This window comes from Rhipicephalus microplus, chromosome 5, assembly GCF_043290135.1.
Source record: "Rhipicephalus microplus isolate Deutch F79 chromosome 5, USDA_Rmic, whole genome shotgun sequence".
Classification (NCBI taxonomy): Eukaryota; Metazoa; Arthropoda; class Arachnida; order Ixodida; family Ixodidae; genus Rhipicephalus; species Rhipicephalus microplus.
Window position 1 is genome coordinate 157,448,886 of NC_134704.1, and position 12,295 is coordinate 157,461,180.

At 46.3% G+C, this 12,295-nt stretch overlaps 1 protein-coding gene across 3 annotated transcripts in view; it reads left to right on the forward strand.

Annotated features, from left to right (window-relative positions):
- spg (dedicator of cytokinesis spg) overlaps window positions 1-12,295 on the forward strand; it is a 212,128-nt gene that overhangs the window by 83,532 nt on the left and 116,301 nt on the right. For all 3 annotated transcript variants that reach the window (XM_075896109.1, XM_075896111.1, XM_075896110.1), the window contains exons 17-18: window positions 9,483-9,678; window positions 10,381-10,595. In XM_075896109.1, coding sequence (XP_075752224.1) covers window positions 9,483-9,678; window positions 10,381-10,595 — 411 coding nt within the window. The remainder of the gene's footprint in view (window positions 1-9,482; window positions 9,679-10,380; window positions 10,596-12,295) is intronic.

A 12,295-nucleotide genomic window follows, 5' to 3' on the forward strand; every position in this document is an offset into this window, starting at 1 on the left:
GCAGGGTCGACGTTTAACAATAAGAATTTATGGGCACCTTGCCGTTGCCTCATTTGTGGTTGAAAGTGGTTTCCCAGGAAGTCGGCAGAGCTCCGACCCTGTTTGCTGTAACCGATTGGCGGCGCTCAAAGATGTTTGTTATAAGTGCGATTTAGTGTCATTGAAACAATGTATATTTTCACGGTCACACGGATACTGTTCATTATAAGCAAAAGTTCGTTTTAAATGGGGCCATTATATGTGGGCTCGACTGTATTTTGTAAAGAGCATTCTGTGTTCAAAAAGCAAATCTTTTAAAATTCATTTGGAGGTCTCTGATTGGCTGGTTCTGCCGTGTTGCTGCAGTATGTCTCGTGAGTTCGATGCTAGTTCCGCATAGACATCTGGGATATTGTCATCTGATTCTTGGGCGTCGCGAAGTCGGGATTGTCTAAAATCGCACCAGTGTCATTTTTGCACTCGTTCTGTGTTCATGGGTTGTTAAGACGAGTGCTGTGCGTGATCACGATCACGCACAGCATTCGTCTCGAACTGATTGTAATAGCTTTGGCTCATTGGAGTGAAGGTTCTGCTTATCAGAACCTTCACTGGTTCTGATAAGCAGAACCTTCACGTTGAAGAACCGTTGAAGAACCTTCACTGGTTCTTCAGCGGTTCAGAGCTTCACTTCAGAACAAACAGCCCATGAAGGACGTGCAGTTTGTACATATACATGCAATCAGGTTGTGTCTAGTAGATGATGCGAAGAGCCATCAACACTACACGGGGGTTAGAATTAGCTTTCAGGTGATTAATCACTAAATCTCGTGGCTAACAGGCATATGAGCTTTGGCAGTAAGTTGGGAGAGTATCTCTGAAAAGCAGAGCCTCAGCTTGCTCGATATTTTTGAAAGGAATGAAATAAATTTTGCTGAAGCTGCACTCGAACAGGTCTTCAGTATGTAACTTTTTAGGTGCTGTAAAGCTGTAAAGTAGGAATTGTACCTTTTGAGGTGGCGGGCCAAGATGAGTGATGCTGGGTGAAGGCCTGACAACAAAACTAGGGATGAAAGGGTGGGGGGGCTTTGCAGGCAAAGAAAAAAATTTGGTGAACTGACAATATTGCTACATGCATGCATATTGATATTTTAGGGGGCGACACGCATGTGTGCCGGATGAGGAAGACAAAGCGTTTTCTCCGCTCGGTCGCTGGTCAACCGGTCATGCCGCTACCGCTAGTTTGAAATATATTTCAACCACAGCCTCGTTGATACGGCGTCTCTTCTCTTTCGTAACATATCTGGTGGAGGTGGAACATCGCCGTCTTCACCATGAAGCTTCACAGTGGCTGCACCGTTCAGCCTCTGGCCATGGCTACCCATGACAACAACTCATCAGCGTCTCCATGTGGAGCTTCATTCACTACATACCTGAGGATGCTTTACCCTCGTGATCCTGGTACATTCTCCGCACAACCTGGGCTTGACGTCTACTACTGACTCCGCATGTACGAGCATGTTAGCCAGGCTCCCCGATGGGACCTTATCATGATGTTTGCCAATGTAATCTTTTACTTGAATGGTACCTCGCGTGTTTGGTTCGACGCCTATGAGACCGAGCTCACCAGCTGGGATAGCTTCAATTAGCGACTACACGACATCTTTGGGGACCCAGCCGGTTGCCAAATGGAAGCGCTAAAAAAACTTGCCACCCGTGTGCAGTCCTCAACTGAGTCGTGTACATACAGGACGTGCTTGGATTGTGCCGAAAGTGGACGAGCAAATGACAGAGAGTGTCAAGGTTGTCCACATGCTTAAGGGCATCGCGAACGACGCCTTCAACTTGCTTGTATACACGAACATAACTGCCGTCTATATGATTATTAAAGAAGGCCGCTGCTTCGAAATGGCTAAAAGCCGCCGTGTTCTACCTCAATTTACACAGCTACCAAACACTGCAGTTACATCAACCTGCACCGATCTCAGTGCCGCACCACCCATGCCGGAGAACGTGACTTGTATAGTACGACGGGTGCTTGAGGCGTCAAGTCCGGCGCCGTTTCCTCCACTTCCACTTGACTATGGCGCCACACACATGCCTCCGGCGGTCTCTGTTATTCAAGGCGACGTGAGGCAAGAAATTGCAAAGCTCGATTTTCCTGTTGCCTGCTCTGTCTCCTGACCCACCTCCAGACCAAAGACAATGAATACACCGTGCCATTACGTATATTTTCTTCCGCGATCCCACAATCTGATGGAATGAAGAACTGCAGATGACAAACCGATCTGCTCCCGCTGCCACTGAGTTGGCCATGTCTCCCGCTACTGCGGCAGCACTTGGACGCCCCCAAACTGGAGCCAGTTCTCCTCTTCTCGCCCATATGAGGACTCCCGTCAGTATTTGCCGAGTCGTGTGTATCCTTCTTCCGACGCCTCTAACAGCTGCTCCACTGCTTGTTCACCGTCACCTCAACGCCGCCGTTTCCCATTGCCCTAAACACCCTTCTGTCCATCGTCAATAAAATATGGTTCCTTTCGGATGGAACACTGGATCATGCAGCTCCAAGAAGTAGTGCTGCATCACTTGGGACTGATTCAAATCTTCCGTCCACGCTCTCCACTAATACGAACTTGATTGAGATGTATGTGGAAGGTCTTTTTTTTGGCGGCGTTAGTTGATACCGGAGCTCAAGTGTCCATAATGAGTGTCCATCTATGTCGCCTACTCAAAAAAGTCCTCACGCCTGCAGTGACTAAAGCCCTCCGTGTCGCTGATGGTGGAACTGTGGCCATCACTGGTATGTGTACCGCTCGTGTTAGCATTACCGGCCGCCATGTCCCCGTTTTATTTATGGTGCTTGAAAATTGCCCTCATGACCTAATCTTCGCGATGGACTTCCTATCGACGCATACTGCTCTGATCGACTGTGCCGCCGGTACTCTCTGCCTAGAACTTCCTCTTTTTCCGGATCCTCACTCTAAACTCTTGAACAGCCTCTGCACCACTTACTTCTTCTGGATACCACCTAAAGCTCTCAGATTTGTTGAATTGGCAACACCCCCTCAATTTGGCTTTCGTTCAGGCAGTTCGACAAGCTTAGCACTAGTTTCATTAATAGATTACTTAAAAAAATCGATTGACTCTGGTAAATTTGTTGGATCTGTCTTCCTATATTTCACCAAGGCCTTTGACACCATTAATCATGCCACCCTGTTTAACAAATTGGAGGCCTATGGGGTAACTGGAGCTCCATTAACTTTCCTGAAAAATTATCTGCACAATAGAGAATGCTCGGTGTACGTGTAAGGCGCTTCTTCTGAAACTAAGCTAATCAATCAGGGCATGCCCCAGGGGTCTATTTTGGGCCCTTTATTATTTATTATTTATATTAATGATCTTGTCGATGAAATTAAATCAACTCACTGCGTGTTATACGCAGACGACACGACTATAACTGCACCTGAGGACTCTCTAACTGCTCTTACTTTACACTTGAATAACACACTTCTAGATATTACTAAATGGTGCTACGAGAACCAACTTATTATTAACCCAGCCAAAACCAAGTTTATGATATTTAGGTCCGCTCAAAGGCCATTGCCTTTTCATCAACCCTTAACCCTAGGTCCTCACTCTATACCCACCTGTGATACTGTAATTTTTCTTGGTGTACATCTTGACTGCCATTTAAAGTTTAATCTCCACACTGATTACCTCAGAAAGAAAACTGCATTCGGAATTCGGGCTATAATAAAAGCTCGTGAAGTTTTTCATATAAACGTACTTATGTCTCTGTATTTCGCCTTCATTCATTCCCATATCATGTATGGTATCGCTGCTTGGGGAAACACGTATGACTGTCATCTATCACCCATTCAGAACATACAAAAATCAGGCGATCCGCATTATCACTAATAGCTCACGATACTCCAGTGCAGGCCATCTACTCCAAGACAACAAAATCCTACCTGTTCGTAAGTTATTTTTTTATAGCGTAGCCGTTCTTCTGTTTCAATTGCGCAATGCACTGCTACCGTTTGAGTTCATTGATTCAGTTTTCTTACAAAACAACAATGTAACCAGATTTGCAATGAACCTTAACTTTTTGCTACCCGCGTCGCGCACAAATTATGCAAAAATGACCTCTGCCTTTGCGGCCATTACTTTTTGGAATAACATGCCTCTTTCTGTTAAAACGATGCCCACATTGTCATCATTCAAAAGGTCGCTTAAATGTTTTCTGTTAAATTATTAGCTGCCTGTATATGGGCTTTTTGGGGGCTTTGCGTTTTTGGTTATGCCATTTAGATCATTGCATTTCGATTGACAATGTCCGCCACTGAACGAGATGTTTTTTTTTTTTCGTCCTTTCTTTTTTTTTCCTTATTTGTCTTGCTTTTTGTTGCCTGATGTGTCACTTAGCCTATAATAATTACTCATCACTCTATATTGTATAATTGATTTCCATTCACTCGTTGCTTGTTAACTTGATCTGATTTATTGATTGTTATAATGCATCGAGGGTCCCGTTACAGTTTTTAACTTTGGGACCCTCGTCTGTATATTAATATTACTGTACTACTTCTTTGAAATGAAAAATAAACTGAAACTGAAACTGAAACCCCCTCCCGTGCTCGACGATGATTATATCGTGACGCCAATTCCTGATGTTCTCCTGGTACGTGACATCACTGTCACACACTTTGTCGTAACCATGGCCGCTAATCGAACATATTTACCGGTTATCAATTTCGGTTTCATAAAACAAGTGCTACCACAAGGAATTTCGGTCGCCACGCTAAGACCCTTAATTGACGACCACGTCACCTGTTTTACGGCAACCGTATGTCCCGATCACCAACGTCACTCGCAGGATGCCACGTGCCTCGATGCGACCTTACGCGCCACGATCGCCCCGGACCTCAAACCTGAGATGTCGGCCACGCAATGCCGCCTTCTGGCTTCATGCCACGACATATTCGACATCTACAGCCGTACACTCGGCCAGACTTCACTCGTCAAGCACCGCATTAACACAGGAGACTCTCATCCCATTCATCGGCGACCATGCTGGGTGTCTGTTACCGAGCGTAAAGTAATTCAACAAGAAGTCACCAAGATGCTAGCCAAAGGAATTGCACCCTCTTCGAGCCCTTTGGCGTCCCCCATCGTGCTCGTTAAAAAGAAAGATGACACGTGGGGCTTCTGCGTGGATTACCGCCATCTGAATAGAATCGTGAAAAAGGACGTTTACCCCGCATCGATGTTGCTCGTGATTGTCTCCACGGCGCCCAATACTTTTCATCAATAGACCTACGTTCCGGCTACTGGCAGGTTGCTGTTGACAAAAAAGACCAGGAGAAGACTGCGCTTGTAACTCCAGATGGCCTATATTAGTTCAAGGTTATGCCGTTTGGGCTATGCAACACCCCAGCCACATTCAAGCGCATGATGGACTCTCTGCTACAAGGGTTCAAATGGTTACATGTCTTTGTTATGTGGACAATGTCCTTGTATAACCCCCAACATTTGAGATGCACCTTTAGCGTTTGTCAGCTATTCTCGACATCTTCCGCTCTACTGGCCTTCAATTAAACTCGTCGAAATGTCACTTTGGATGCTGGCAAGTTACAGTGTTGGGTCACCTTGTCGACGTATTAGGTGTGCAGCAAGACCCGGAGAAAATTCGTGCTGTGTCCAGTTTTTCTGTACCCCAGTCAGTCAAAAACGTCCGGAGATTTGTAGGACTTTGTTCCTATTTTCAAGATTTGTGAAATATTTCACAATCATTGTTCAACCCCCACTGAGCTTTTGAAGAAATATGTCACATTTACGTGGCATACCGCCCAAGCAGTTGCTTTTTCTCACCTAATCACGCTGCTGACGACTCCACCTATATTGGCTCACTTTGACCTTTCCGCTTCGACATAAGTTCGAACCGATGCTAGTGGTCATATGATCAGAGCCGTCCTAGTCCAACGCCAACGGGACACGACCGAGTTGTCGCCTAACACAAGCCTCCTCCTCACAACTGCTGAGCGCGACTATTTCATTACAGAGCGTGAATGTCTTGCTCTTGTTTGGGCAGTCCCAAAGTTCCGCCCACATTTATATGGCGCAAATTTCTCTAACAACTGACCTTCATGCGCCTAGTTGGCTTACATCACTGAACGATCCTGCTGGCGGCTCGGGCACTGGGCTCTGCAACTGCGAGAGTATACCTGCACGTTGACTTACTTGTCTGGACGCCTATATCTGGACGCAGACGGCCTATCCCGCTACCCGGTCGCTGAATCGGAACACTATGCCTGACACCGACAGTTAATTTCCTTCTTCTCGACTAGCTTTAACACTAGCTAAGGAGGGAAGATGTTTGAGGTTCGGAAAGGGTGCCCTCGATGACTCGAGTGCATGGTGGCAGCGCGAAGGAAGAGCCGTAGTCCGGTGAAGAGACATTTTATTGCAGCCTCAGGCTACTGCCAGAGTCTAAACACGCACATCCGCTCTCCCTATTTGAGATTCAAACATCCTTTTTTCAACCCTTGGTTGAACACAGGGTCTTCACACAAGCCAATCACACGTGTGGGCTCGCATTACCACAACCAATTGCAGAAACACTTTCATAATATACACTGCATTGGTAAAAACCGCGTTACCAAATACTACACGCAAAGCAATAGGTTCTCCGCGTGTGACACTCTCTCCCATTCTAGGCCATGCTGCCTCCGTCGGCCGACTTCCGTCGGCGGCCATTCTCACACTCGAGCCCCGTCAGCTCTCTCAATAAATGTTGCTTCGTAGGAGCCTCCCTAAGAGTGGTGAGTACACCTTTGGGGTTCATGCGCTTACCAGGTGTGCATGCGACAGCGAGGAGCCCCGACATCCTAACAGCACTCGGTAATGACGTACAGCGGGGGAGGTTCTGCTCGTCTCCCTGCCGCCAGTATGTCTCGGTCAGCGAAGTGGTCGCTTCCCTGCGTCATTCTCAATGGCACGCGTGCATGCCAACAATGGCTCAAACTCGGACGGTGGCGCCTGACCTGCCTCTTGCCAGACGCTTTTCCGAGTAAGCCTTCTCTTTCTAATCCCGAACGGGGGTGCCTTTGACGGCTCCGCCCGTGAACCGTGCGAACGAAGGAGTCTCCTTTCTTTCCCGTGCTCGGGGTCTTTCGCGTTCGCCTTCGCGGAACCGATCGGATTCGCTAGTTGACGGGTCGGGAACTGGCTACGCGCTCTACATCAGCCGCATTAATTGCGCTACACCCAACAGGCTGGTAATTGGTGCCTCATACTAACTCCGACCCTTGTGTCTTTTCCCTTTCACAAATGGCCTGCATTGGTGACGTGCAGTGCCATGATGCGTCCTTGCGTGCTATCATCGAGCGCCTCGAATCACCATCTTCTGATCAGTTCCATTGCTCATTCGTGTTACATGATGGTGTATTATACGGACTAAATTTTGAGCCAGATGGACTGGCCCTGCTGCTTGCCATTCCAACACACCTTCGCTCGGAAGTTCTACACGAACTTAATGACCTTCCGACTGCCGGTCACCTAGGTGTGTCTCGCGCTTACGACCGAATACGCCAGCGCTTCTTTTGGCCAGGGCTCGCACGCTCAATTAGAAGATACATTGCGTTTGCGAGAAATGTCAGCGCCACAAAACGCCATTGACGCTTCCTCCTGGATGCCTTCAACCAATTGACATTCTATCGGAATCGTTCTTCCACGTTGGCTTAGACCTATTTGGCCCTTTCTCCTTGTCTTTTTCGAGCTACAGGTGCATAGCCATGGCTGCCAACTATGCCACGCATTGTGCTATCACACGAGCTCTTCCAACAAGCTGCTCAACAGATGTTGTCAACTTCCTCCTAAACGAAGTGATCTGGCCACACTGAGCTCCATGACAGCTGCTTACAGACAGTGTCTGAAACTTTTATCGAAGGTTATAGCCAACATCTTGCAGTCCTGTGAAACGAGGCACAAGCTCACTATGCCATATTGTCCGCAGACAAACGGACTCGTGGAGCGTCTGAATCATACTCTTACACACATGCTCGCTAAGTATGTTTCTTCCAACCACTCCGACTGGCATTTCGCGTCGCCGTACATTACATTTGCCTATAATTTTTTATGCCATGACACTGCCGGTTACTCTCCTTTTTTGCTGTTGTTTGGCCGAGAACCAACATTGTCTCTAGACATCGTCGTTTTGTCCCCTGCAGTATCGACCAGCGAATGTGCCATGGACGCTATCACTCGGGCCGCCCATGCATGCGAAATCACCCGTACATGCTATCTGACCTTTCAAAAGAAGCAGCGACATTTGTATGATCAATGACACCGCGACGTATATTTTTTGCCCGGTTGTTCAGTTTTGTTGTGGTCTCCGACACGTCAAGTTGGTTTATCGGAAAAACTGCTTACTCGCTACACAGTTCCATACCAAGTCTTTCGTGAGGTTACTCTTGTGAAATATGATATTGATCCTGCCGCCCCACCACCGTCATGTTCCTCACAGGCTACCGATATTGTACATGTAGTGCGCTTGAAGCCCTACCACTCTCTCAGTGATGTTGACGTTTAGATGCACCGATACGCCGCTTCTGACGCCGGGGATTATCCTACATGCATGCATATCAATATTCTAAGGGGCGACGCGTGTGTGTGCTGAATGAGGAAGATGAAGCGTTGTCTCCTCTCGGTCGCTGGTGCCCCGCCGCGGTGGTCTAGTGGCTAAGGTACTCGGCTGCTGACCCGCAGGGCGCGGGTTCGAATCCCGGCTGCGGCGGCTGCATTTCCGATGGAGGCGGAAATGTTGTAGGCCCGTGTGCTCAGATTTGGGTGCACGTTAAAGAACCCCAGGTGGTCTAAATTTCCGGAGCCCTCCACTACGGCGTCTCTCATAATCATATAGTGGTTTTGGGACGTTAAACCCCACATATCAATCAATCTCGGTCGCTGGTGAACCGGTCATGCCAATACTGCTGGTCCGAATTATATCTCAACCACAGCCTCGTCAATATGGCTTCTCTTCTCTTCCATAACAATATTGTACTGAAGTGGGTTAGCATCCTGTTTATTTTCAGTACTGATGTGACAAGGTTAATAGCGAATTTCCAATTTTAGGTCAAAGCTGTCATTAAAGAATAAGACATTTCAGCTCCCCCACCACAGCCTTGTTTACAGTCTTGTGAACAAAGCTCCCGTGTGGGAGCAGAAATGTCTTGTTTTTTTGTTTTAAAGTGTTTGTATTGTGGTCAGCGTTTTGTTTTATTTTGCAATGCCTTCGCCTCAAACCATGGAGTTCACAAAGCTGCCGTGTTGCCCTTCAGATTGGTAGTGATTAAGAAAGGGGTGGGGAGTTCTGACATTGTGCAAGAGGCCACAAAATGCGGTGCTGCGAGCTGCAGGTTGCAGAGTCCTGCTGTGAACCATGGGGTCCTATTATTGGAGAGTTACTTATAAGGTAAGGGTCCTTCTATTGCTTCTTTCCTTGGCAGGTGTCCTTGGTGCGCAGCTTGGGAGGGTTGCTGACACACCTGCGGGATGTGCTTCCCTTGTCGGCCGTGGTAAGAGTGGCTGAGCGGTGCCTTGCATGGCTGCCCGCCCGACCGCACCCTCTGCTGGCCCAAGCACGTCTACACGCGATAGAGCAGACCATCAGTACACTCCTGTGGGATCCCACTGACCATGCCGGTGAGTACTGGCTGGCTTCTTACACAGTGTCTATAGAACAGTAAAGAAAACTAGGGTTTGTGCCTCTAGCACCACCATCATCATCAATGCAGGGTGGAATGGGACCAGGGTTGATTTCCTTGATCCGCCCACCTAGCACGAAGGAAAACTGCTAGACCAGTTTCTAAACGAAGTTCACTCAATAACTAAAAGTATACTCACTAACGGTACATTGAGGATAGCATCGAACAAGTTTGTCATTGTTGTCATCAAAATTTGGAAATTTATGTATTCTAGGTTCATTCCGAGACTATGCATTATATCTAAAACAAGATACATCAAATAATTGCACTGTTCAAATATGTCTCTTGTCTTTGCCTCGGTGAAGGGGGGGAGGGCATATGCTCCGCTATCTCTGTTATAACATGTACTCCTGAATAAGTGTGATTTTGGAGTATGTACTGTGTTGTGCTTTGAGGTATTTTGCTGTAAAATGAGATTCTGGATTGAAAGAAAGCTTGACACAGTGATAAGGCTGCAACAATCGTTTCTTCCATGTCCATGTATTGTAAAAGAAAAACTTTTCTTAAGTGCAAAATATTGTGAAAGAAACCTCACTGTAATACAGTCGTTCTTAAAAGTAAACAGCACTTCATTAAAAAAGTCCTCCGTTGAGGTGTTAACCTCCTCAAAGATGCAATGCATCTTGTTAACTCATCGCAGTGACAGACGAGTGGCGGCTTCGCCTCGTATGTGCGTGTGGAGCGGCAGTTGGGTCCCAGCTTTCTCAAGGTCGGTCAGAGGAGGCTGCCCTGTGCACCAAGGTGCTGGGTCAACTGGTGACTGCTGCCGATGTTGGCGCTGCTCCAGCATTGCTGACACTAGTCCCACCACTTCTTGAATCTCTGCAAGCCTTGGAAGATGGGGATCCACTGCTGGTGAGAAGTGCCCCATGTGTCCATCATTTATTTATTTTGTGATAGCAATTATATGGACAATCTCGGCAGGCTTTGGCCTACGTTGCCGTCATGCTTCGTATAAAGTTCAAATCGCTGGCATCACCCAGTGCATGGTGTGTTTTATGTTCTATGCATGAGTAGACGCATGAAATCACCCAGTGCATGATGTGTTCTATGTTCCATTCACGAGTAGATGTATAAAAGCGCTGGGGACAAACGCGGCTGAAGCAGAGATGAAACGAGCCATTAATCTTCATTGCACGAAGGGTGCATGCAATAACGTCAGATCAAAGTTGATGGACCCTAGACCCTCAATGGGAGAAAAAACGCCCCAGCCGTTCCTTCTTTTGCCAGGTGGAGGATTATCTTAACAGACATTAGGAGATGGCTAGTAAATTTGCTTCGTGTTTAGAGGACAGACTACACGAAAACTGCTTTGTTTTCTGGTGTGGCCATATTTCTTTAAATTAATATTTTGTTGCGTTGTGCAAATGTTGTGTTTTCTTGTGTTATCCACATTTGGCCCATCATAAATACCGAAAACAGGAAGTTAAAACTCAAGAAGTTGCCCAAAATTGCATTTCGAGAAAAATTAATTTTAAACATAGAAATGAAAACTCATCTATGTGGCAATAATGTGCTTTTTAATCTGATTTTTTTCTTCATGAGAGCTCGGAAATCATAGTTATTTTGAGGACGTGTCTTTGTTGAACTTCTGATGAAAAATAAAATGGCAAGCAGCCAGTAGAAAATTTCTAGGGGACTATAGACAAAGAGCTCGTTCTAGTTTTCTGTAGCCACTTTGGGCTCTCTAAAGCGATTTTAACTTACTTTGTGTTCAAATAAAATCTTCTGTTTTCTTGTGAAAGTAGAGAAAGCAAACTTGTGAAAGCAAATTAAAACACAAAATGTGTAGTTTTGGAAAAAAACTTGTATTTTTTAAGTTGCATTTCCCATAAATTGTACTGTAATGCATGACCATTGTGTTGAAACTTCACCAGCTATGGCGGCATCTTCTGATGAAGAATGTGGGCCAATCCCGAAACACTGGTAAGTGCGGCAAGCTGGGCAGCTTGGTAAGAATGCATAACTTTCAATGTGTAGTGCAAGAGACACAGATAAAAAAAGATAGAGACGTAGACAGCACAAGTACTGACTTCAAACTGTGCTTATTTCGAAACACGTCCTTGCCCTTCGCGCTACGCATTCAAAGTTACGCCTGAGACACTATTTGTCCAAGTGTTCTCGAAGAAAAGTGCAAAGAACCAGTGCGTGCAGGATCTTTCAACGGGCAACTTTGCACAAAAAAAACCATGTATGCAGTTGTGGCTTAATGGCTAAAGTAATGGGATGCTGTATTTAGTGCAATTATTGTTCAGTCTTTCTTTTGCAGCACTGTAGGCAAACCCACTTCAAAAGTGTATAACACTAAAACTTGGTTGTGTCTTTAGCATATGCGGAAATGGTACAGTGTGTACTGAATCACAAGAACGGTATCACATATGCAAAAGTCAGTTAAATAAAGTAGTGAGGAAAGTAACTTTTGAAACATATGTAGTTTCTACTACGATCACAATCTGAGGTGTTGTGTGGAGGGGTTAGCAGTGCTGATTTCTAGTCGAGTTCCCATCGCTGTTGTTGCTATGTTTATGTTGTCTTTTTTGACACTACAGTAAGAG